Source organism: Panthera leo, chromosome D1 (assembly GCF_018350215.1).
Source record: "Panthera leo isolate Ple1 chromosome D1, P.leo_Ple1_pat1.1, whole genome shotgun sequence".
Lineage (NCBI taxonomy): Eukaryota > Metazoa > Chordata > Mammalia > Carnivora > Felidae > Panthera > Panthera leo.
The window spans coordinates 22,835,345-22,861,359 of record NC_056688.1 but is presented as its reverse complement, the minus strand read 5'-3'; the positions used below and the strand labels follow the sequence as shown (position 1 = coordinate 22,861,359).

At 40.8% G+C, this 26,015-nt stretch overlaps 1 protein-coding gene and 1 pseudogene across 1 annotated transcript in view; both read left to right on the top strand.

Moving 5' to 3' along the window:
- Positions 1-26,015, top strand: part of LOC122199380 (prostate and testis expressed protein 13-like) — a 43,107-nt gene that overhangs the window by 11,969 nt on the left and 5,123 nt on the right. The window contains exons 2-3 of the mRNA XM_042904390.1: positions 5,458-5,680; positions 9,471-9,717. Coding sequence (XP_042760324.1) covers positions 9,660-9,717 — 58 coding nt within the window. The 5' untranslated portion in view covers positions 5,458-5,680; positions 9,471-9,659. The remainder of the gene's footprint in view (positions 1-5,457; positions 5,681-9,470; positions 9,718-26,015) is intronic.
- Positions 15,991-17,465, top strand: LOC122199378 (annotated as a pseudogene).

The window sequence follows — 26,015 nt, the reverse complement described above, 5'->3', positions numbered from 1 at the left end:
AGCCTGTTCCTCAGGCCATAGCTATGAACATAAGCTAATAAGTCTCTTTCATAGGAAGACGGGGCACCTCAGCCTGTTGTTTCTCTGCTGTGCCCTGGGAGGTAGTTAAGGTGTCTTTTTCCATTGTCTATAATCCTGTGGGACCCACAAGTGTAAGCCTCGCTGACCACCAGGAGACCTAGAGGTGGGCAGCAGGCACAAATATCAGAGCACCAGAGGAGAGTATAAGTTCCTTTCCAGGAGATACCAGTGGGCTGGAGCAAGGCAGAGGGTGAGCACAAAGAAGATGCCTGTAGGCCTCTGGTTTTGGAGAGTGTTTCATTAGGCCTGTAGATGAGTGTTAAATTAGATGCTTTTCCCTCTGGCGGATGCTTTAAGATAAATAGATAAGCTTCTTTCACCCAAAGTCTTGGTACTTTTTCTGCTGGCTGCCTTTGTACTGGACTCTGGAGTGGGTGAGTCTGCACAAGCCCTTTAAGAACTGTTTCTTAGTTGAAATAGCCTTGTGGGTCTCATGGACACAAGCCTTATTGGTTTTCAAAACCAGATGTTTTGGGGACTGTCTTTCAGGTGCAGGTCTTTAAAGTTGGGGTACCAGGTGTGTGGTTCAAACCCTTCACTCTTCAAGGAGAAACTTGGGTTTGTGAGTTCTCTCCCGATCATAAGTTGCTGTGTGTTGTGGGAGAAGGGGACATTTATGACGTGTCTCAGTTTCTCCTCCCCTTCATGTTATGTTATGTTTTTTTTTTGTTTGTTTTTTGTTTTTTTTTTTTTTATCTAACATGTAGGAGCTGCTTAGCTAGTTTTGGGTTTCTCTCAGAGGATCTTTCTCCATATATAGATTTTGTATGTCTGTGGGAAGAGGTTGAGTGCAGGATCCTACTACATCACTGGCTTGAACTGAAACCTCCATTTTAATTTATCTATAACGTTTTTGAGTGACTCTCTTTGTATAGCTCCTTTAGTGGTTGCTCGAGGTGTTATATATGCATAACTTATTGTGGGGAAATAGGTTCTACTTACATAAATGGGTTAGAAAAAAGCTTAGGACAGAAAGCTGCCACCACGGGGCGAAAGCACCCAAGGTTAGCTAGTGAGATATTGTAATGGAATCACGAGTAACTTGTTATATCACCTGCAGGAAATTACTTTTCATCTGATACCGATATACTATTGTACATTGATCATAAACCCCACTTGGCTCCCAAGACCCTTTGCTTCTTACAACACACAAGTTAATGATTACTGTCTGATTGTTTTCTCCACATTCACGTGTGTAAGATCTTGCTTTCTTCACATTCACCACGTGGGTCCATAATTACGGAGACAAAACCCCTGTTTGGGGCTCTTGTCTCCTCCTGGACATTAGCCACTCTCGTATTCAATTCTGTGTCTGCTCTCTTGCTGAATAAGAAAGAACTCCAGACTCATAGTCTGCGACAACTTATCACTGTCTATAGGTGTTGCCATTTTACCAGTTGGAATGCAGTATAGGATCCCTTTGTCCTTTTATGTCCCTTTATAATATAATCCTCCATTTTTAATTGTTTTAAATATTTCCTTTTCATACATCAAGAACTACATCAGACAATATTATAATTTTTGCTTTCTCTGTCAAATGTAATTTTGAAAACTCAAATGAGGAAGGAAAGTCTGTTGTGTTTATCCATTCTCTTATGATGTTTTATCTTTGTTCTTGATGTCCCAAGAACAGCATTTTCTAAGTACTTCCTTTAGCCATTCTTTTAGGGTCAGTCTACTGGCAACATATTCTCCTAGTTTTCTTCATCTTAGAATGTCTTGTGTCTCCCTTTCATTCCTGAAGTATATTTTTGCTGAATATAGGATCTACCCATTCTTTTCTTTCAATAGGAAAATGTACTTCCTTCTAGCCTGCGTGGTTTCTGATGGGAAATCTTACCATTGAATTGTTTCCCCTTGTGGATAAAATGTCATTTCTTTCTTGCTGCTTTCAAGACTTTTCTCTTTGTCTGCAGTTTTTAAAAGGTCGGCTATGATGTGTCTTGGTGTGGATTTCTTTGTGTTTGACTGTGAGATTTTTCACTCTGCCCTAGGGAATAAGCACTGTGCTTTTTATGGTGCTTTTTCCTGCTTTGTGTAGTTTGTTCACACGTGTGCCAATCAGTACTCAGTTGAATACTTGAGAGAGATCCTCTCCAGATCTGTATTCTCTCTGTACTCTTTTCTCCAGTTCCCTTCTCTGTGAGCTCTAGCCATCTTGGTCTCTCCAGACTGTCAATTTTGCCTCTTCAATTCAGGCACACGTCCTTAGCCTGCGAATTCTCCAGGTGTGAGATGGTACAGTCATAGTCATATGGCTCACCTCACTTAATTTTCCATGCTTCAGGAATCACTGAGCTACATTACCTGATATTCAATGCCTTGAAAACTATGTACTATATTCTATTCATTTTTTGAGTTTCTTTAGGCAGGAGGATAAATCTGGTCCTTATTAGACCATCTTGACTAAGATGATTTTTAATGGGACTAAAAATCAGCAGGTGGATCAGATAATACCCAGTTCATGCTGGGCAGCTCAGGTTTCATGGTAACTTGGTATCCCATGGTCCAGTGTTTAGGTGAGTTGAATGGGAATGTGTGGGAATCACTGCCCCTGCATCCCTTATATCCTGGATGGTGGCACTAAGCTCTGAAATCCCTCCTAAGAATTGCTTTAGGTTTGCCGTTTTCCTAGGTAGAGGCATTTCTAATGGTTTCTGTTTGACCTTTCTTGCCATAATAGCTCTCATTCCATAGTCAGGGAATCAATAAGGAATTCTACCAGCTGAGTATGTCTATTCCAAGTATGCATTCTGAAATTGGAAAAGTAAACACAGGAAGGTTCAGGGACCCATTGGACCCACTGTGAAATTGACCTGAGCTCAAACTCCATCTATCACCTGGCCTTCCTGAGCCCCTACTCTGATTGGTTTTGGGTCTCCTGGAATTAGTGTCAATTCAGAGCCAGTTTCTAGTAATCCCTGAAAGGTCTGAATATTTCCTGTTCCCCACTTCACAGTTACCCTGGTAAAAGGCCATAGGTCCCTTTGAGCAAGGCTGGGAGGAATAATGACAGTATACATTTTCAATAATGTACTTCAAGAAGAAGGAGCCACCCCCTTCATTCAAAGGATTCTGAGTCTGTAAACTTGCTCAAGTCAATGAACGATTGAGGAGTCCCTGATTCTGTTTTTATGATTCAAGTTAGACTTTTGTTCACCGATGTAGAACTTTCCTGCTTGTATAGAACAAGTAAGAATTTATTAGATTTTCTATCTATTTCACTTGTAGGAACACTATAATTAACTAGCCAAAGCTATAAGTCTGTGTAAGTCAAACTATCAGATTGCTGCTTTGGCTCTCTTGTCCCTTGCAATAACCAGGCCCACCTTGCTGATGGGGTTGGGGTGTCACCACTTGGCTTCTGCCACCCTGGGGTCCAATTTGTCCCAATGCATTTAGGTTTTCCAGTTGTGACTGCAGTTCCTACTGTAAGTTCTGTCCTATAAGAGAAGGGTGATCATAGAGCTCCTCAAGGATGCTGGGGCTCCCCTCACAAATTTATTTGTCAAAGTAGTGGTGAGAAGACGTACGTCTGAGCACCCCCCATCTCCTCCCTCCCGCCCCCCACCAAACCCTGTGGGTAAGTAAGTCTTAAATCACAATGCACTCTGACATTCCAATCTCCCTAAGCCTTTGAATCCCTTCCTCTAACTGCCTTTCTAACTCCCAAACTGCAAAATTAAATGCACAATCTCTGTTTAGTGTGCCCATATCAATAACTTCAGCCTGATCCAACTTTATGTTCCTTGCATCATTATCCCATACCCTTAGTATCCATTTCCACACATGTGCCCCAGATTTCTGCTTGTACGGATTATAAAAATCAAATACTTCTTTCTTTTGGAGTATAGCACATGGGTCACCTCACCTTAAGTGGCCTGCTAGGACTTGATTCTAGTTCTAGGTCTGGAAGCAAAGGGGGTGGTGGGGTGGATCCTGAGGAGAATCTGTATTATCTTGTAAGGCAGCTGCCTCAGGGGTGGCCATTATAGTTTCCTCAGTCAATGCAGGGTTAATCCCCTCAGATGGGGGTGGAACAGCTGACACTACTGGACATGAGGATACTGCTGCCACTGGGTCTGGGGAGGCCAGTGCCACTGCAGTTGGGTGAAACACTTCCGCTGAGGGTGGGGAAGTCAGTTCCCCTGGGGACAGGGAGGAGTCTTCCACCAGCAGAGAAGACTCTTCAAAATTTAGCAGTTCGATGTCCCCACCTCCATCATTCTAACTTATTCTTTCTCAATTAATGACCTCTTTGTAACAGTAGAGCCTTTGAAAGACCAGGAGTTCAAGTTACATCGTAATGCAGCCACTTGTAGGATGAGGGTCTGCGTTTGATTTTCAGCAATTTCAGCCCTGCAGCTAGAGGAAATAAAAGGTCTCCTTCGGGGCACACATGAAGTTCTCTGTCATTTCTGTGGCCCAGGACCTGGACATTCAAACCTCTGAACTCATCCTTTTCTTTCCCCACATTGTCTAGTGATCTTGGGAGCAACTAGCCAACCTTATCCTATTTGTTAGTTTTCTGAAAATGTTTGAAAGTACACATAGCCATTTTAGTCTTGTTTCTTATAAGTAATTAATGAGCGCCCAGTGGAGATATTTTGCTTATCTTTATTGCCAGATTATGCAATCAACTATCTTTGCACTCTTTACTACTGGAAATAGAGTCCTTAGTGTCTTTAAATCTAATCAGATTAGAGGGGCACCTGGGTGACTCAGTTGGTTAAGCGTCTGACTTTGGCTCAGGTCATGATCTCACAGTTCATGGGTTCGAGCCCCGCATCGGGCTCTGTGCAGACAGCTTGGAGCCTGGAGCCTGCTCAGATCCTGTCTCCTTCTCTCTCTGCCTCTACCCTGTTTGTGCTCTCTCTCTCTCTCAAAAATAAATAAACATTAAAAACATTTTTTTTTAAATCTCATCGGATTAGAGAGCCAATTTCACAAACCCCAGAACTAATTCAGAATACTCATCTTTACAGTTCTGCTCCTTTAGAATCACCATCAGTACCAAAATCTTTTTTTTTACTAAAAAAATTTTTAATGTTTATTTTTGAGACAGAGAGAAACAGAGTGAAAGTGGGAGAGGGACAGAGAAAGAGGGAGACACAGAATCTGAAGCAGGCTCCAGGCTCCAAGCTGTCAGCAAAGAGCCCAACATGGGGCTTGAACCCACGAACCGTGAGATCATGACCTGAGCCAAAGTCGGATGCTTAATCGACCAAGCCACCCAGGTACCCCAGTACCAAAATCTTTATTAGTCAGAGAAGCAGCTCTAGTAAGGAGATGAATACAGATGTATATGTATATGTTATGTTTACATAGAAGCTATATTTATAACTTTAAAAATATATAATTATTTATTTATTATAGGAATTGGTTCATGTGATCATGGAGGCCAACAAGTCCCACAATTAGTCATCTGCAAGCTGGAGAACCCGGCCAGTGGTGCAATTCAATCTGAGTCCAAAGGCCTGAGAACCAGGATCTTCAATGGCTGTACTGGCTTAAGCCAGGAGAGCAAATTTGCCCATCTGCATTTTTGTTCTATTCAGGCCTTCAATGGATTGGATGGTGTCTACCTTCATTTGTGAAGGTGATCTTCTTTACTCAGTCTACTGATTCAAATGCTACTTTCTTCTGGAAACATCCTCACAGATGCACCCAGACAGAATGTTTTACCAGCTATCTGGGTACCCCTTAGCCCAGCCTAGCTGACACTAAAATTAACCATCACACCTACCGCCTTCTCCCATATCCTGCCATCTTAATTTTACATCCCAGTCTTCTCTCCTGAGCTACATGATCACATAGCTACTGTCCACTTGCCATTTTTACTTGAATGTCTCACTTTACTTTCAGATATAATATGTACAAAGTTGAATTACCTCCCTTCTTCATGCCACAATGACAGAATTCCTCAGCGAGGGGATTTCTCCCTGTGAGTGATGACACTTACACTCAGTTGCACATACCGGATACCTGAGAGTCATTGATATCCACCCTTTTCTCCATTCTAGTGGATCACCTACAATCTACCCAAAGTATAGCTCAGACGCTTCCATTTTCCTCTATTATTTTATTTTATTTTATTTTATTTTATTTTATTTTATTTTATTTTATTTTATTTTATTTTCAAATGAGGAGTATTGCCATCTTCACCATATATTTTTTTTAACGTTTATTTATTTTTGAGACAGAGAGAGACAGAGCATGAATGGGGGAGGGTCAGAGAGAGGGAGACACAGAATTGAAACAGGCTCCGGGCTCTGAGCTGTCAGCACAGGGGCCCGATGCGGGGCTCGAACTCACGGACCGCGAGATCGTGACCTGAGCCGAAGTCGGCGCTCAACCGACTGAGCCACCCAGGCGCCCCTTTCCTCTATTTATTTTTGAGAGAGAGAGAGAGAGAGAGAGAATGAGTATGAGCGGGGTAGGGGCAGGGAGAGAGGGGGCAGGGGATCCCAAGCAGTCTCTGCACTGACAGCTGTGAGCCCGATGCGGGGCTCAAACCCACGAACCGCCAGATCATGACCTGAGCCAAAGTTGAAAGCTCAGTTGACTGACCCATCCAAGTGTCACCATCCTTCTCTCTCTTAATGTTGCCGTCCCCAGAGAGTTACACTCTCATCAGCATAAATCACAGCTCATCTGTGACCACCTGTGATTTCTGTATTTATGTTCCAGTATTCTCTTTGGTTTGTTCATAGCATGTAAACACACTTCATAATTATTCTTTTACTTACTTGCATATTCATTGCTTGAGAGTGGGAACCATGACTATCATATTTGTCATTGTTTTCCCAGCTCCTAGGACAGTGCCTAGTACTCAGAGGTAGGATTAGTAGATATTTGCTGCATGAATGAGAGCATTGAGGCAGAGCCTCTGCTTCTCTGTCGAAAGGAACCAGCAAGAGCAGCCTCATTCTGTGGCAATCACAACATTACCCAGCGGGGGGGGGGGGGGGGGTGCATACCAGACAAAGTGTGTCAGAGGGACCATGTCTACTGGAGTCTCCATTGGGCTGGTGGAGGAGGCTCCCTGTTCTGGTTGTCATCTTAGGACTTTAACTCCAACTGCTGTAATCACACAAACTGGTAACGGTAAACTGATTACCTTGAAAATATGTGGTTTGAGGGGGCTTTGGAGGATGGCAAGATCATCAACTTCTTTTTATATTCCTGTATTTTCTTTAAAACTTTATTTAAAGAGAGAGAGCGTGCATGTGCACGAGCAGGGGGAGGGGTAGAGAGCAAGAGGGAGAGAGAGAATTCCAAGCAGGCTCTGTGCTGATAGCATAGAACCTGATGTGGTGCTCGATCTCATGAACCATGAGATCCTGACCTGAGTGGAAATCAAGAGTCAGATGCTTAGTCAGCTGAGCCACCCAGGCACCCCTTTACATTCCTGTATTATTTAAAATATTATAGCAGGCATATGTTACATTATGATTTAAAATTTTTATAGAAATTTAAATAAATGTGTTTAAAAATAACGCACTTGGTTAAAAACTAAAACGTATTTGGTTGAGAAATGATGCTGCATGATTTTTTTTTTTTTTTTTTTTTTTTTTTTAATATATGAAATTTACTGTCAAATTGGTTTCCATACAACACCCAGATGCTGCATGATTAATTTCTGAATGTGCTTTTCAGTGGTTCCAAGAGATTTGGCTTCAAAGACAGAATATTCTTTTGAGCAGAGTAAGACTGAGTCAGACTTCTTGCTTCATTTGCTCTTTTCTTCTTAATCTTCTATTCTGTGATTTTTCTATGCCATGATAGCTTCATTTGCTTTTGGTTTTGATTTGTCTTATTCTAATTTGTGGTGGAATACAGGTTATCTCCTTGTAAAAGGAAAATTACTGATACTCTGGATGTGACTGCTATGTGAGGTTAGATATAATCAGAGTCACCTATATGTACATAGGTAGGTAGTGACCAGGTTTGTAAGGCCCCAAGCCTCTGTCAGAAAGGGTTAGAGAAGAGGGGAATATGAAGATAGCTTATAAACTCACAACTCAGACATGTAGTATTTTGTTAAAGGATGTAGATTCTCATCTAGAAACAGAAAGAAGGTCTGTAGCACTTAGGTTTGGGTTCTGTCTTAGATCTAGAACACCAGCTGTTATAGCAGACTTTCCTGGGACCTCAGCTAAAATCCTGAGACAGGCAGCAGGGCAGAGTGTCTGCCTTTGTCCTTGCCACAAAATACTGAAAATTTCATGTTTCCAGGGGTACAGGGCCAGTGCCTGAGAAGGAGGATTTGAACTTTGGCTAGGCACCATTACCAAGGTATTTCGAGTGACAGGGAAAGAGAAGGCAAGTAACCAAATGTATTCAGATGATGTAGATATGAGTATGGAAATGATGTCATTAAGAACAGCTAACATCTGTGGAGAAATTCTGACGTACCAGTCGCTGTAGCAAGCTCTTTAGGGGTATATTATCTCGTGTAACTATTACCAAAGTCCTAAGATAGTATTATTCTGTTTATAGATGAAGAAATAGGGGCACAGAAGCCACACATCTACTAAATGAGGAGTGGAGTTTGAAGTTAGGAATTATGCCTCAAAAACTCACTCTTGTACCTTCCACTCTCACTATACTCCTTTCTGCTATACATGTCTGATATCATCTCTTAGGTCAGACCCAAGCTCAAATGCCAACAAATAATGTAAATTAGATTTAATTAGTTATATCTGGGAGAAAATATAGAGTAGTGGAGGCTGTAAGAAACCAGGTGACCCTAGTTGGAAAGGACAGCGGGTATTGAGTTCTGGTGGATTGTAGCCATGGGGTATTTCGGGTTCAGTATTGACAAATCCTTGATGCTTAAAAATACCACATGTGTGCTGTAAAATATCTAGAAATCTGGATATTTATGTGAATTCTTCTTGTATTTCTTATTTAAAAAATTTTATTATTATAAAACTACTGTGCCATGCAGACCTAACAAAGCACATCTGGTAGCAAAATGTGAAAGCTGGAAAAGGGAGGCCGTTTATTTTTACTTCCTCTAAATCACACATACCCTTCTATGACAGAGTGGACCTGGACATCACAGTCTTATAGGACAGTCATTCTGTATCATGAAGGAATTTTCGCTGAGTTCTCCATTTTTAGTTGTTGGATTGTTAAAGGAGGAGCCAAAGAGAATTTACAAATCCCTTTCCTTTTCCTTTCTTCCCCGAACAATTATCTGGCTTCTAAAACTGTTGTCTTCTACATAATCTCATTTTGAATGTCAATCTTTGAGTATTATCTCCTGACTTTGTTCTGCTCTCCTTGTGAAACAAATACCAATTCACCCATGGACAATAAAGTTGGCTATTGCAGGAGCCAAAAGTAAAATAAATTTTATTCTTTTTTATTCTTTCTCCCAGGCTCAGAAGCCTCAGGACCTGTGTGCAGGACCTCAGTGCCCAGGCGATGTCTATCTACCTTAGCTCCTGTCAAGAAAGCTAAGCTTAAGAGGTTGGCTGGGAAAATGGCAGAGTAGAAGGACCATAAGCTTGCCTTGTCCCACAGATACAACTAGATAACACTCTCATCAGCATAAATCACTCAGAAAAATGATCCGAAGACTGGCAGAACAAACTCCAAAATCAAAATTAGGCCACATCAAAGAAGGTAAGAAGGGCAAAGATGCAGTCTGGGAGTGAAATGGATCATGACCATACACGGTGGGGAGGGAGCTGGTGGCACAGAGAAGGGCAAAAGACAGACGTTCACACTGAAGAGCCCATGAGCAGGGAGGACATTTGCCTTTGAAAGCAAGAGGGGCTGAATTTCATGAGTTTTTATAACCAGCAGGACTTAAAGCTTGGAATCTTAAAAATTGGTGGGCTTGGCTCTGGGAGATCCCAGAGGGTTTTAGGAAATGGAATCCCTATCCTTAAAGAGACAGCATGACAAACAGCCTGTGCAGATACGCTGTAGGACCAGGACTTGGGAAAATGCTGGGAGAAGATGAGAGGGAGAGTGTTTGCTCACCTCAGAGCATGACCTGGAGAGACCCCTCCAGGAACAAAGGAGCTAGCAGCATCATTTCCCTCCCCTGCTGCTCAGCACAAACACACAGCCACCCGCAGGAACCGGCAGGGCTGGGACACTCACTACCTAACTTGCTTACATCAAGCAGTGCTTGCTTCAGCAGATCTGCCCTTCCCAGTCATGCCTGCCTCAGTCTTGGTGCTGTGGGCCCTTCTCATGCAAACCCTGCCAGTACCACATCTAACCTGTGTGTATTGCGGGACCTTAATTCTGGCAGCAGCAGGGGCAGGTCTCATTTTGTAAGCAGACTACCACACACCTTGCTAAAATGCACCCCACCCCTGCTGGGGACCAATAGACAAAGAGAGCCTCTGTAGACAATGGTACTGAAGGAAAAAGAGGCAAAACTCAAAAGCAGAGCCCATGCAACACACATAGGAGACACTCCCTGAAGCCCCAGGCCCTGAGGAACATGGGACACTGCATTGCGGGGCACTACAGGACTTCTTTATAAGGCTGTTATTGTTAAGAGCAAGAGAAGTGGCTGACTTTCGTAACACACAGAAACAGACACAGAAAGTTAGACAAAATGAGACAGAGAAATATGTCCCAAATGAAAGAATAGGAGCAAACCACAGTGAGAGACCTAAGCGAAATGGACATAAGTAATATGCCCGATAAGATAATTTAAAATAATGGTTATAAAGATACTCGACTGGAGAAGAGTGGAAGACATCTGTGAGACCCTTAACACAGATATAAAAAAGAACCAATCAGAGATCAAGAACACAATAAATGAAATTTAAAATACACTTGAGGCTCTCGCTCTCTCTCTCAACATAAACAAATAAATAAACTTAACAAAAATTTTTTTATAAAGGGGGCACTTGGATGACTCAGTCGGTTAAGCATCCAACTCTTGGTTTGGGCTTAGGTCATGATCTCACAGTTTGAGTTCAAGCCCCACTTCAGGAAAGCTATCCTAGGTTCTCCTTTTGCTGCTTATGCTTTGCCACCATGGTCACCACCAAAAGCAGTCCACAAGCAGGATTCTTTCTCCCTCTCTCTCTGCCCCCTCCCCTGCTTATGCGCGCACTCTCTCTCTCTCTCTCTCCCTCAAAATAAATGAATAAATAATACACTTGATGGAATAAATAGTAGACTAAATGAAACAGAGGAACAAATTAATGATCTCTAAGACAGAGTAATGGAAAATAACTAAGCTGAGCAAAGAAGAGGAAAGAAAATTATGCAAATTGAGAATACTCTTAGGGAACTCAGTGATTCTATCAAACATAGTAACATTCACATTATAGGGGTCTCAGAAGAAGAAGAGAGAGAAAAGGGAATAGAAAATTTATTTGAAGAAATAATAGCTGAAAACTAATCTGGGAAAGGAAATAAGAGGCACGGAGATTCCCCCCAGAAATTCAATCCAAGGAGGTCTACACCAAGACATATAATAATTAAAATAGCAGAAAGTAATGGCAAAGAAAAACATTTTTAAAGCAGCAAGAGAAAAGAAGTAGTTACATATGGGAAAACCCCATTAGGCTATCAGTAGATTTTTCAGCAGACAGTTTTCAGGCCAAAGGGAGTGGCATAATATATTCAAAAGCACCGAGAGAGAAAAATCTGCAGCCAAGAATACTCTATCCAGCAAGGTTATCATTCAGAGTAGAAAGAAAGATAAAGAGTTTCTCAGACAATAACTATTAGAGTTTGTGACCAATAAACCAGCCCTACAAGAAATATTAAAAGTGACTCTTTGAGTGGAAAGGAAAGACCGTAAGAGTATGAAAAGTAGAAACACAAAATCAGTGAAAACAAGTACTTCTCTAAAAATCAGTCAAGAGATTCATAAAATAAAAGGAAGTAAATATCTATAGATATAGGACATATATTTAAAATGTGGGGGGCGCCTGGGTGGCGCAGTCGGTTAAGCGTCCGACTTCAGCCAGGTCACGATCTCGCGGTCCGTGAGTTCGAGCCCCGCGTCAGGCTCTGGGCTGATGGCTCGGAGCCTGGAGCCTGTTTCCGATTCTGTATCTCCCTCTCTCTCTGCCCCTCCCCCGTTCATGCTCTGTCTCTCTCTGTCCCAAAAATAAATAAAAAACGTTGAAAAAAAATTTAAAAAATAAAAAAATAAAAAAAAAATGTGGGAAGGAGAAGAGTACAGAATGGGTTAAGAGTACAGATGGTTAAGTAACCATCAACTTAATATAAACTGCTATATGCAGAAGAGCTTAAGTACACGCCTAATGGTAACCACAAATCAAAACCCACTAATAGATACGTAAGAATAAAGAGAAAGGAATCCAAGTATATCACTAAAAAAGTCAACTTATCATGAGAAGAGAACAAGGGCGAAAGGATTAGAGAAAATCTATAGAAAAAAACAACAACACTGAACAAGTAACTAAATAGCACTAAGTACATACCTATCAGTAATTAGTTTGAATGTTAATGGACCAAATGGTCCAACCAAAAGACATAGGGTGACAGAATGGATAAACAAAACAAAACAAAACAAAACACAAGACCTGTCTATAGGCTGCTTACAAGAGATTTATTTCAGACCTACAGACACCTGCATATTGGAAGTGAGGGGTTGGAGAAACATTTTTCATACAAATGGATGTCAAGAGAAAGCCAGAGTAGCAATACTTTTATCAGACAAAATAAACATTAAAACAAAGACTGTAACAAGAGACAAAGAGGGACACTGTATAATAATAAAAGGGACAATCCAACAAGAGAATATAACAATTACAAATATTTATGCACCCAACATGAAAGCACCCCAATACATAAAAACAGTTACTAACAAACAAACGAAAGAATAGATAATAATATAATAATAGTAGGAGACTTGAACACTGCACTTACATTGATGGACAGATCATACAAACAGGAAATCAACAAGGAAACAGTGGCTTTGAATGACACACTGGACCAGATAGATTTAACAGGTATATTGAGAACATTCCATCCTAAAACAACAGAATACACATTCTTTCCAAGTGCACACAGAACATTCTCCAGAATAGATCACATATTAGGTCACAAAACAAGCCTTAACAAATTCAAGAAAATCAAAGTCATACTATGCATCTTTTCTGACCACAATGCTCTGAAACTAGAAATTAACCACAAGAAAAAATCTGGAAAGAGCACAAATACACGGAGGTTAAATAACATGCTACTAAACAACGAATGGGTTGGGGCGCCTGGGTGGCGCAGTCGGTTAAGCGTCCGACTTCAGCCAGGTCACGATCTTGCGGTCCGTGGGTTCGAGCCCCGCGTCAGGCTCTGGGCTGATGGCTTGGAGCCTGGAGCCTGTTTCCGATTCTGTGTCTCCCTCTCTCTCTGCCCCTCCCCCGTTCATGCTCTGTCTCTCTCTGTCCCAAAAATAAATAAAAAACGTTGAAAAAAAAATTAAAACAAACAAACAAACAAAAACAACGAATGGGTTAACCAAGAAATCAAAAGTTACATGGAAACAAGTAAAATCAATGGTCCGAAATTTGGGGGATACAACAAAAGTAGTTCTAAGAAGGAAGTTTATAGGAAGACAAGCGTACCTCAAGAAGCAAAAAAAAATAAATAAATAAAAAATCTCGGATCCAACAAAACATTAAAAAAATTATTCACCATGACCAAGCGGGATTTATACCTGGGATGCAGGGCTGGTTCAATATCCGCAAAACGACATGATTCATCACATCAATAAAAGAAAGGACAAGAACCATATTATCCTCTCAATAGATTCAGAGAAAGCATTTGACAGAATATAGCATCCTTTCTTGATAAAAACCCTCAAGAAAGTAGGGCTAGAAGGAGCATACCTCGAGAAAAGCCATATATGAATGACCCAATGCTAATATCATCCTCAATGGGGAAAAACTGAGAGCTTTCCCCGTAAGATCAGGAACAAGACAGGGATGTCCACTCTCACCACTGTTATTCAACATAGTATTGGAAGTCTTAGCCTCTGCAATCAGACAACACAAAGAAATAAAAGGCACCCAAATTGGCCAGGAGGAGGTCAAACTTTCACTCTTCGCAGATGACATGATACTTTACATGGAAAACCCAAAAGATTCCACCAAAAAACTGCTAGAACTGATTCATGAATTCAGCAAAGTTGCAGGATATAAAATCAACACACAGAAATCGGGTGCATTCCTATACACCAACAATGAAGTGACAGAAAGAGAAACCAAGGAATAGATCCCATTTACAGTTGCACAAAAGACCATAAAATACCTAGGAATAAATCTAACCAAAGAGGTGAAAAATCTATACACTGAAAACTATAGAAAGCTTATGAAAGAAATTGAAGAAGACACAAAAAAATGGAAAAAGATTCCATGCTCCTGGATAGGAAGAACAAATGTTGTTAAACTGTCGATACTACCCAAAGCAATCTACATATTCAATGCAATCTCTATCAAAGTAACACCAGCATTCTTCACAGAACTAGCATAAATAATCCTAAAATTTGTATGGAACCAGAAAAGACCCCGAATAGCCAAAGCAATCTTGAAAAAGAAAACCAAAGTAGGAGGCATCACAATCCCAGACTTCAAGCTGTATTACAAAGCTGTAATCACCAACACAGTATGGTACTGGCACAAGAACAGATACTCAGATCAATGGAACAGAATAGAGAACCCAGAAATGGACCCACAAATGTATGGCTAACTAATCTTTGACAAAGCAGGAAAGAATATCCAATGGAATCAAGACAGTCTCTTCAGCAAGTGGTGCTGGGAAAACTGGACAGCGACATGCAGAAGAATGAACCCGGACCACTTATACTATACACAAAAATAAACTCAAAATGGATGAAAGACCTAAATGTAAGACAGGAAGCCATCAAAATCCTCAAGGATAAAGCAGGCAAAAACCTCTTTGATCTTGGCCGCAGCAACTTCTTACTCAACACGTCTCCGGAAGCAAGGGAAACCAAAGCAAACATGAACTACTGGGACCTCATGAAAATAAAACTCTTCTGCACAGCGAAGGAAACAATCAGCAAAACTAGAAGGCAACAGACAGAATGGGAGAAGATATTTGCAAATGACATATCAGATAAAGGGTTAGTATCCAAAATCTATAAAGGACTTATCAAACTCAACACCCAAAAAACAAACAATCCAGTGAATAAATGGGCAAAAGACATGAATAGACACTTCTCCAAAGAAGACATCCAGATGGCCAACTGACACATGAAAAAATGTTCATCACTCCTCATCAGGGAAATACAAAGCAAAACCACAATGAGATACTACCTTACACCTGTCAGAATGGCTAACATTAACAACTCAGACAACAACAGATGTTGGCAAGGATGGGGAGAAAGAGGATCCCTTTCACACTGCTGGTTGGAATGCAAGCTGGTGCAGCCAGTCTGGAAAACAGTATGGAGTTTCCTCAAAAAAACTAAAAATATAACTACCCTACGACCCAGCAATTGCACTACTAGGCATTTATCCAAGGGATACAGATGTGCTATTTTGAAGGGACATATGCACCCCTCATGTTTATAGCAGCACTATCAACAATAGCCAAAGTATGAAAAGAGCCCACATGTCCATCAATGGATGAATGGATAAAGAAGATGTGGTATATATATACAATGGAGTATTACTCGGCAATGAAAAAGAATGAAATCTTGCCATTTGCAACTACGTGGATGGAACTGGAGGGTATTATGCTAAGTGAAATTAGTCAGTCAGAGAAAAACAAAAATCATATGACTTCTCTCATATGAGGACTTGAAGAGAAAAAAAAAAGATGAACATAAGGGAAAGGAAACAAAAATAATATAAAAACAGGCAGGGGGACAAAGCAGAAGAGACCCATAAATATGGAGAACAGGGCTACAAAAGACGACGGCTGCGGCGCGCCGGGCAGAACTTTCCAGAACGCTCGCTGAAAAGCGGAGGAGCGGCGGCTGCCCGAGCTGCGCCCAGCAACGCGCTCCTTCCTGCTCCCCCACACCGGCCTCGGCCCCCTCACCGGCTGTAGAAAATGGTGAAAGAAACTACTTACTATGATGTTTTGGGGGTCAAACCCAATGCCACCCAGGAAGAATTGAAAAAGGCTTACAGGAAATTGGCTTTGAAGTACCACCCTGACAAGAATCCAAATGAAGGAGAGAAGTTTAAACAGACTTCTCAAGCTTATGAAGTGCTCTCTGATGTGAAGAAAAGGGAATTATATGACAAAGGAGGAGAACAGGCAATTAAAGAAGGTGGAGCAGGTGGTAGTTTTGGCTCCCCCATGGACATCTTTGATATGTTTTTTGGAGGAGGAGGAAGGATGCAGAGAGAGAGGAGAGGTAAAAATGTTGTGCATCAGCTCTCTGTAACCTTAGAAGATTTATATAATGGTGCAACAAGAAAACTAGCTCTGCAAAAGAATGTGATTTGCGACAAATGTGAAGGCCAAGGTGGTAAGAAAGGAGCGGTAGAATGTTGTCCCAATTGCCGAGGTACTGGAATGCAAATAAGAATTCATCAGATAGGACCTGGAATGGTTCAGCAAATTCAATCTGTGTGCATGGAGTGCCAGGGCCATGGGAAACGGATCAGTCCTAAAGATAGATGTAAAAGCTGCAATGGAAGGAAGATAGTTCAAGAAAAGAAGATTCTAGAAGTTCATATTGACAAAGGCATGAAAGATGGCCAGAAGATAACATTCCATGGTGAAGGAGACCAAGAACCTGGACTGGAACCAGGAGATATTATCATTGTTTTAGATCAGAAGGACCATGCTGTTTTTACTAGGCGAGGAGAGGATCTTTTCATGTGTATGGACATACAGCTGATTGAAGCACTGTGCGGCTTTCAAAAGCCAATCTACTCTAGACAACAGAACCATTGTCATTACCTCTCATCCAGGTCAGATTGTCAAGCATGGAGATATCAAGTGTGTGCTGAATGAAGGCATGCCAATTTATCGTAGACCATACGAAAAGGGTCACCTAATCATCGAATTTAAGGTAAACTTCCCTGAGAATGGCTTTCTCTCTCCTAATAAACTGTCTTTGCTGGAAAAGCGCCTACCTGAGAGGAAGGAAGTAGAAGAGACTGATGAAATGGACCAGGTAGAACTGGTGGACTTTGATCCAAATCAGGAAAGAAGGCGCCATTACAATGGAGAAGCGTATGAGGATGATGAACATCATCCTAGGGGAGGTGTTCAGTGTCAGACCTCTTAATGGGGCCAGTGAAGAACACTGCTGGCATTTTATATGCAGTAGTGAATGAATGAAGGACTATAATCATAGCTCACTACTTGCTATTATTGTTTTTGTTTTAATATTCAACTATAGTAGTGTTTTAAAAGTTAAATGAAGAATAAAAAATATAAAAGCTCAAAAAAAAATATGGAGAACAAACTGAGGGTTATGGGAGGGGTTGTGGGAAGGGGGATGGGCTAAATGGGTAAGGGACACTAAGGAATCTACTCCTGAAATCATTGTTGCACTATATGCTAACTAATTTGGATGTAAATTTTAAAAATAAAAAATAAAATTAAAAAAAAATAAAAAATCTCAAATAAACAACATAATTTATACCTAAAGGAGCTAGAAAGAGAAAAAGAAAACCCAAAACTAAAAAAATAATAGTAATAATAGAACAGATCAATGAAACCAGGAGCTGGTTCTTTGAAAAGATCAACACAATAGATAAATCTCTAGCCACACTCATCAAACAAGATCCAAATAAGCAAAATCACCAATGACAGAGGAGAAATAACCAACACTACAGAAATACAATTGTAACAGATTATGAAAACCTATATGCCAACAAATTGAACAACTTAGAAGAAATGGATAAGTTCCTAGAAACCTAACAAAACTAAAACAGGAAGAAAGAAAAATTTGAACAGAGCAATTACCAGCAATGAAATTGAATCAGTAATTTTAAAAACTTCCCAAAAAACAAAAGTCCAGGACCAGAGAGCTTCACAGCCAAATTCTATCAAACATTTAAAGAAGAGTTAATACCTGTTCTCAAACTATTCCCCAAAAAAATAGAAGAAGAAGGAAAACTTCCAAATTCATTCTATGAGGCCAGTATCACCCTGATATCAAAACCATATAAAGACACCACAGAAAAAGAGAACTACAGGCCAATATCTCTCATGAATATAGAGGCAAAAATCCTCAACAAAATAGTAGCAAACCAAATCCAACAATACATTTAAAAAAATCATACACAATGATAAATAGGATTTATTCCCAGGATACAAGGATGGTTTAATATTTGCAAAACAATCAACAGGATATGTCACATCAATAAGAGAATAAAAACCATATGATTATTTCAATGGTTTCATAAAAAAACATTTGACAAGGTACAACATCCATTCATGATAAAAACCCTATACTAGGTAGGTTTAGAGGGAACATAACTCAACATAATAAAGGCCATATATGAAAAAACCCCAGTGAATATCATACTCAATGGTGAAAACTGATCTTTTCCCCTAAGATCATGAACAAGACAAGGATGTCCACTTTCAACACTTATATTCAACCTAGTACTAGAAATCCTAGTTGCAGCTATGAGACAACATGAAGAAATAAAAGACATCCAAATTGGTAAGGAAGAACTAAAACCATCGCTATTTGCATATGATGTGATACTATGTATAGAAAATGTTAACCAAAAAACTACTTACTAGAACTGATAAATGAATTCAGTAAAGTTGCAGGATACAAAAATCAATGTACAGAAATTTCTTGCATTCCTATACACTACTGATGAAGCAGCAGAAAGTGAAATTAAGAAAATCCCATTTACAGTTGCATCCAAAACAATCATATATCTAGGAATAAACTTAACCAACAAGATGAAAGACCTATACTCTGAAACTATAAAACACTGATGACAGAAATTCATGACAATGCCAAGAAATGGAAAAACATTCCATGCTCATGGATCGGAAGAACAAATAGTGTTAAAATGTCTGTACTAACCAAAGCAATCTGCAGATTTAATGCACTTCCTATCAAAATATCAACAGGATTTTTCACAGAACTAGAATAAACAGTCCTAAAATTTGTATGGAACCATAAAAGACCTCAAGTAGCTAAAGCAGTCTTGAAAAAAAACAAAACAAAACTGGAGGGATCACAATTTCAGACTTCAAGTTATATTACAAAGTGGTAGTAATTAAAACAGTATAGTACTGGCATAAAAATACTTATATAGATCAATGGGGCAATAGAAAATCCATAAATAAACCCATAATTATATGGTCAGTTAATCTTTGACAAACGAGGAATGAATATACAATGAATAAAAATAGTCTCCTCAACAAATGGTGTTGAGAAAACTGGAAAGTCCCATGGAAAATAATGAAACTAGACCACTTTCTTACACCATACACAAAAATAAACTCAAAATGGATTAAAGACCTAAATGTGAGACCTGAAACCATAAAAATCCGTGAAGAGAGCACAGGCAGTTATTTCTCTGACATTGGCCATAGAAACATTTTTGTAGGTGTGTCTCCTGATGAAAGGGAGATAAAAGCAAAAATAAACTATTGGAACTACATCAAGATAAGAAGCTTCTGCACAGTGAGGGAAATAATCCACAAAACTAAAAGGCAACCTACTGAACGGAAGAAGATATTTGCAAACGGCATATCTGCTAAAGGATTGGTATCCAAAATAAATAAAGAACTGATACAAGTTAATACCCCCAAAATGAATAATCCATTTAAAAAATGGGCAGAAGACATGAACAGACATTTGTCCAAAGAAGATATACAGATGGCCAGTGGACACATGAAAAGATGCTGAGCATCATCCATCATGAGGGAAATGCAAATGAAAACTGCAAAGAGATAATCATCTTACATATGTTAGAATGGTAAAAATAAAAAACACAAGTAACAACAAGTGTTTGTGAGGATGTGGAGAAAAAGGAACACTCTTGCAAACTGGTGCAGCCACTGTGGAAGACAACATATGGAGGTTCCTCAAAATTGTAAATACCCTATGATCCAGTAATTGCACTACTGGGTATTTACCCAAAAAATACAAAAACACTAATTCAAAAGGATATACATACCCCTATGTTTATTGCAGCATTATTTACAATAGCCAAGGTAAGCAAGCAGCCTAAGTATGCATCAATTGATGAATGGATAAGGAGGATGTGTTGTATATATATACACACACACACACATACACAACATACACATGTATACAATGGCATATTATTCAGTCATAAAAGAGAATGGAATCTTGTCATTTGTGATGACATGGATAGAATATAATGCTAAGCAAAAGAAGTCAGAAAAAGACAAATACCATATGATTTCACTCATATGGAATTTAAGAAACAAACATGCAAAGGAAAAAGAGAAACCAAGAAACAGACTCTTAACTATAGAGAACCAACTGATGGTTACCAGAAGGGAGGCGGGTGGAGGGATGGGTGAAATAGGTGAATAGGACTGAAGAGTACACTTACCATGATGAAAAAAATAAAATAAAAAAATAAGATAAAAAAGAAAGCTAAGCTTAAGACTGTGATGTCAACTCTAAGCCTTATATATTCTCCTCCAAGTCAATGTCCTATCTCTTCTCTCTTTCTCCTCAAGTTAACAAATTATCAGAGCACTTCATGAGACATCTAAATTTCCATAATAATATTTTACTGTCATAACCATCAGCCATTACTTTCTCCAGTGCTATGCTGTGTGGCCCTCTCCTCTGCCTCCTCTACCTTTTCTCTAACCTCAATAACTACACAGGGAATTTTTTTTCTCTCTCAGATAAGTGGTCAGAAATTGAACATGTCGATATCTGTAACTATTTGTAAGACCAAAAACTCACCCCAGGGCTATTGGTGATGGGTGTTAGGAGGGCACTTGTTGTGATGAGCACTGAGTGTTTTATGTAAGTGATGAATCACCGAATTATACTCCTGAAACCAATATTGCACTGTATGCTGATTAACTAAAATTTACATTTAAAAAAATGTTATTTTCAGGAGAGAAAAAAAGGATTGTCATCAGTCGCTTTGAAATCATAGGCAGCGTCTAATCCAGGTCTCAGAGGCTTTCTCTCACTCTCAGCTGCCCCTCTGCCTCAGGCCTGACCACTTCAGTGGCTTGATCCAGGAGCGATTCAAACATCTCTCTGGGCTTTGAGTCTGTGCTCCTTGTAAATGCCCCTTCAGAGGGCTTCTGCTGCAAGTTTATTTGAGAGTAAAAGGGATTTGTGTTATCATATTCACTTCTATGCCAGTTAAATGCGGTAGCTGATGTTCCACGTTCGCTTCACCTCCACCGGAACTCTTATTCAACTACATCTTAGCCACTTCCTGGAATTCTTTGGCTGTATAGTTGACCCTTGAACAACATAGGTTTGAACTGCACTTATATGCAGACTTTTTAAAATAAGTATTCCTATAGTACTATAAATGTGTTTTGTCTTCCTTATGAGTTTCTTAATAACATTTTCTTTTCTCCAGCTTACTTTATTGTAAGAATACAGTATAATGCTTGTAACATACAAAACGCGTATTGGTCAAGCTTTCAATCAACAGTAGGTTATTAGTAGTTAAGTTTTGGGGAAGTCAAAGTTACATGCATACTTTTGATTGAGCAGGGCGTTGGTGCTGCTAACCTCCACGTTGTTCAAGCGTCAGCTATACTAATCATAATCATAAGCATCTAATGAGCATTTTCTTGTAGTAGACACTATTTACGTGCATCATCAAATTTCATTGTCACAAAATCCCTATGAGGTGAATATAATTATTTTTTAAATCAACCCAGTTATTAGTATGAATTTATACTGTAATTCGTGTAATTATCTTTCTTAATAAGAAAAGGAAGGCACAGAAACATTAGCCAACTTGGGCATGATTGCATCATTAGTAAAAGACAGACCGGGGATTCGAACCCAGGTGGTCTGAAGCATAATGCTCAACTGAGAAGAAGCTGCTGTCATGGTTCATGGCTCAGCTGAGGCATAGAAGTGGGGGGGCTGCACTTTTGTGCCATTCATTTATTCCTAGTAATACCACAGTAAAGGGGTGTATGGAAGTTTGAAACTTTAGAATGTTATGATAGTTGAGAAGGATTGTTTGACAAGGGAAACAAAAATTTTCACCTGTACACAGGCTATGCCTATTCTCATGGTTCAAGGGATGTAACACAAACACAAAGGAAAATCTGTTACCAGTGGGGCCTTCATGGGCACAACCCAATTCCTGACTACGGTTGTCTGTCTTCAGGTTCATACCTTTCTTAAATCCTCCATAGTATAAATCCCCCCCTTTAGAACAGGTATCCTCAGGTGCCCTACTTCCTGCCATCAGCAGCAGATCTACTTTCTCCACACTAGTATATATCCTGACATATAATAATCTACAGGTTGTTTCCCCCAAAGTGAATTATTCAGATAGCCATAGGGATTGTATTTAAGGAAAAGATCCTCTGTAATCTAGAGGAGAACGATAGAAGCAGTCTGTGGTCCAGAGGTCTTTACCACTGGCATGCCATTCAAGAGGGGTTTGGGTCTCTGCACCCATGGAACCGGTCCTAGGTGGTGTTTCTGTGCCAAGTTGCTTCCCCTTTAAGACTGCTCATCAGCATGAGGTGTATATTTCCTCCTCAGTCTTCTCATTCAGCAGGAAAATAATGGTATGCATGCACCTGCACACACACATGTATGTACACACATGCACACACATCCTGATGAACAGAAAAATGAGGCCATGGATCTTACTATCTTTTTCAAGCAACAGAGTATCTGGTGCTCGATTGCCAACCAATGGCTACCAAAAGACCTGGCTGAAATCCTGAAACTGCTGTTTTTAGAACCACATTTTAAGACTGGATATTCTTTTTAAAAAATGTTTGTTTATTTTTGAGAGAGAGAGAGTGGGGGAGGGGCAAAGGGGGGGAGGAACAGCGAGGATCCGAAGCGGGCTCTGTGCTGACAGCAGAGAGTTCAATGCAGGGCTCAAACTCTCACACTGTGAGATCGTGACCTGAGTCAAAGTCAGATGCATAACTGACTTAGCTACCCAGGTGTTCCAAGACTGGATATTCTTGATATTCTCTTTCAAAGAGGGAACACAGAAAGATGGATCATCATTCTCATCTCCCAAATCAAAAAGGTAGATGTAGGAGCTGCTTTTTCAATTTATGTAAAAATTTGTGACTCACAATGGTTATGGGACGATCGACCTTTCTTATGCAAACAACAGCTTCTAAAGCAGCTGCTTTAAATTTATGGAGCTTGGCTGTCCAAAGAAGAAGCAGTTTTGATTCTTAAATGGTCTCTGTGCCCTAGGGCAGAACGTGTTGTTTGTAGTAACAGGAAAAATTTGTGGTCCAGAAGTCCTCCTCTTTGGCAGCCAGGTAAGCAGAGAAGAAACTATTGTTAACCTCACCCTTGCTGCACCCTGGTTTCAGTGGGAATACACATATTACTTAGAAAAGTCCCTGTCAAGAAAGAAAGGTCAGGGAAGTACAGGCAAGGAGACAAAACAAAGGTGCAGTGGTACCACTGAGTGAGACCCTGGAAGGTGAGCATTGCACAAAGCTTGGTATTTTAGATGCCATAATTGCAGCATTTAAGAATTATGCCCCTCTGTGCTCAGTCTTTCTCTGACTTGGATGCTCTCATGCAGTCAGTCATTGTGGGAAGGGTTGAGGAGTTGAATTTTATCTTTCAAAGACAAAATAGGGGCAAATAGCGAGATCTGGGAGACCCAGGGTCAGGCCTTTGGGAAAGCAAGGGGAGAGTGGTAGAATTGACTCAGCATTCAAAATCCTGGAAGCTGTGCCTGACTCTGGGTTTGGTCTGGGAATAGAGTCCTTCTGATAATCCTGAACCGGGCTCTTTATGCCCTTTCCTAGAAGAAACTACTTGTGCCTAGGACTTTGGGATCTAGAAAAGCACTTGGAGATGCTCAGAAAATCACAATGAGAGGGGAGGTCTGGAGATGGGGGAAGAGATACAAGGAGAACATACCCAGAACGTTTCAGTTGAGATTCATTTAGAGATTTTACACAATCCCTTAGATATTCCTTCAATTTGTGGTCACCCTGCTTTTAGAACTCCAGATCTCCCCTTGTTTTTGGTAAATTGGAATTCATTTAATTTTCTTGCTGCTCACTCATCCGAGAGAAACCAGTCTGTTCTGAACCGGAGTCTCTGACTTCAAAGGCCATTCTAGAAGAAATTGTTCTTGATCTTCTCTTCCTGCTTACTCCCAGACAAGATGACTCTAAGCCTTAAAGATAGTTAACCTTTAGCAGGTCACTCCTGCACTAACCCCACTGCCAGCTTTGTCTCCTTGCCATGCTAGAGCCTCAGCTGCAGCGCCTGGGCTATGGCCCTCTTTGGACAGGTGACCTCTGAGAGTAGTCTGTTGGCTGATGCATCTGACACCTACTCAGGCTAGGGGGGTGCGTGTGACTCCTGAGGTTCCCACACACCCAAATCTTCCATTATCTTACCTCAGTTATGTTCTTGTGCTTTGGCATTGGGGGAACATATATGACAGAATATTCTGTTCACTTTTGCTTGGGAAATAGAAATAGTGAATTTCATAGAGTTATGCTGCACAGTGGTGGGTCCAAGTTTTCCCAGTATAACTTTCTAACAAATTTGTGTGAACCTAGGTCAATATTCTCACTCTCCTGCACACCAGGGTTTTCTTGGGTAGATGAGAACAGGCAGAAGTTATACTGCTCCCGAGCAGAATAACTCGGGAGCACTATAACTTCTAGTCCCTCTTCTCCAGACTGACTGGTCAATGTCCTAGCAGCCTGTCGAGGGAAGCACACTAAATAGGTAATGGGTATTAAGGAGGGCACTTGTTATGTTGACACTTGGGTATTATATGTAAGCGATGAATCACTAAATTCTACACCTGAAACCAATATTACACTATATGTTAACGAATTAGAACTTAACTTACATTTTGAAAAAGAAAAAAAAAAAAAAAAAAAGAAAGCACATGAGCATTTACTGTGACCGCAGTCCTGGAAGTTGGGCGAGAACTGCTGTTAGGGGTGGCTTGCAGCAGCCTTCCATCCCGTACTCATCACTCCAAAACGGGGTGGGCAACAACTGGAACAGGGGGCTGTTAGGCAGTGGGCTGGGGCAATGGAACAGGACTTCAGGGCAAAGCCCTCACTGCCTTAGAGACGGAGATCCTGCTGACTCAGTGTAAGAAAAGCCTCAGGAAATAGGGGCTTTTGAGGAGGAGTCCTCTTGAAGAAGTCCATTGTCACTCCTGGCCTCCCCACAATCCATCCGCTGTCAACTCGGTTAGATGAGTTAAGCTCCAAAGCAGGGCATGTGGTAGGAGCCGAATCGATGGGAAGTGGTGACCCAGAATCCATGTCTGACCCTGAATTCCCGTTTCTTGCTCTGTTAGCACCAATCAGACATGATCCCTGACCTGACAGCTGAGAGCACCCAGATCAGGATCTCCCTCTGTCTTCACACTGCGGTGAAATTGCAATTCAGTCCTGTTTCTTAGGCATAAAATAAAGACATGGGGCTCTATTGCTTCCATGCCCAACGCCTCCATTTGACCCACTGGGGAAAACGGTACCTTCAAGGCTGCCCACAGCGAGAAAGTCTGAAGGACAGTGAAAGGAGGGAAGTGGGGCTGCTTTGGGTTGAGTATGGGGGGACGGCAAGGGTTTCTGGAGTGAGACCCAGGCATGCAGGGCAGTGATGTGGGGTGGGTCCAGCTACTAGAGGGAGTGTGGTTCTGAGGCAGGCCTGGGTGAAGGGCCAGCCAGGAGAACGAGTCAGCCAGACCCCATGTCCCCTGCTGGCCCGGCAGTGAGGCAGGTTTGCACTGCGTGCAAGGGAAATGGTCATGGAGGAGAAACGTGCCTGGACCTCCGTCACACATGTCCTT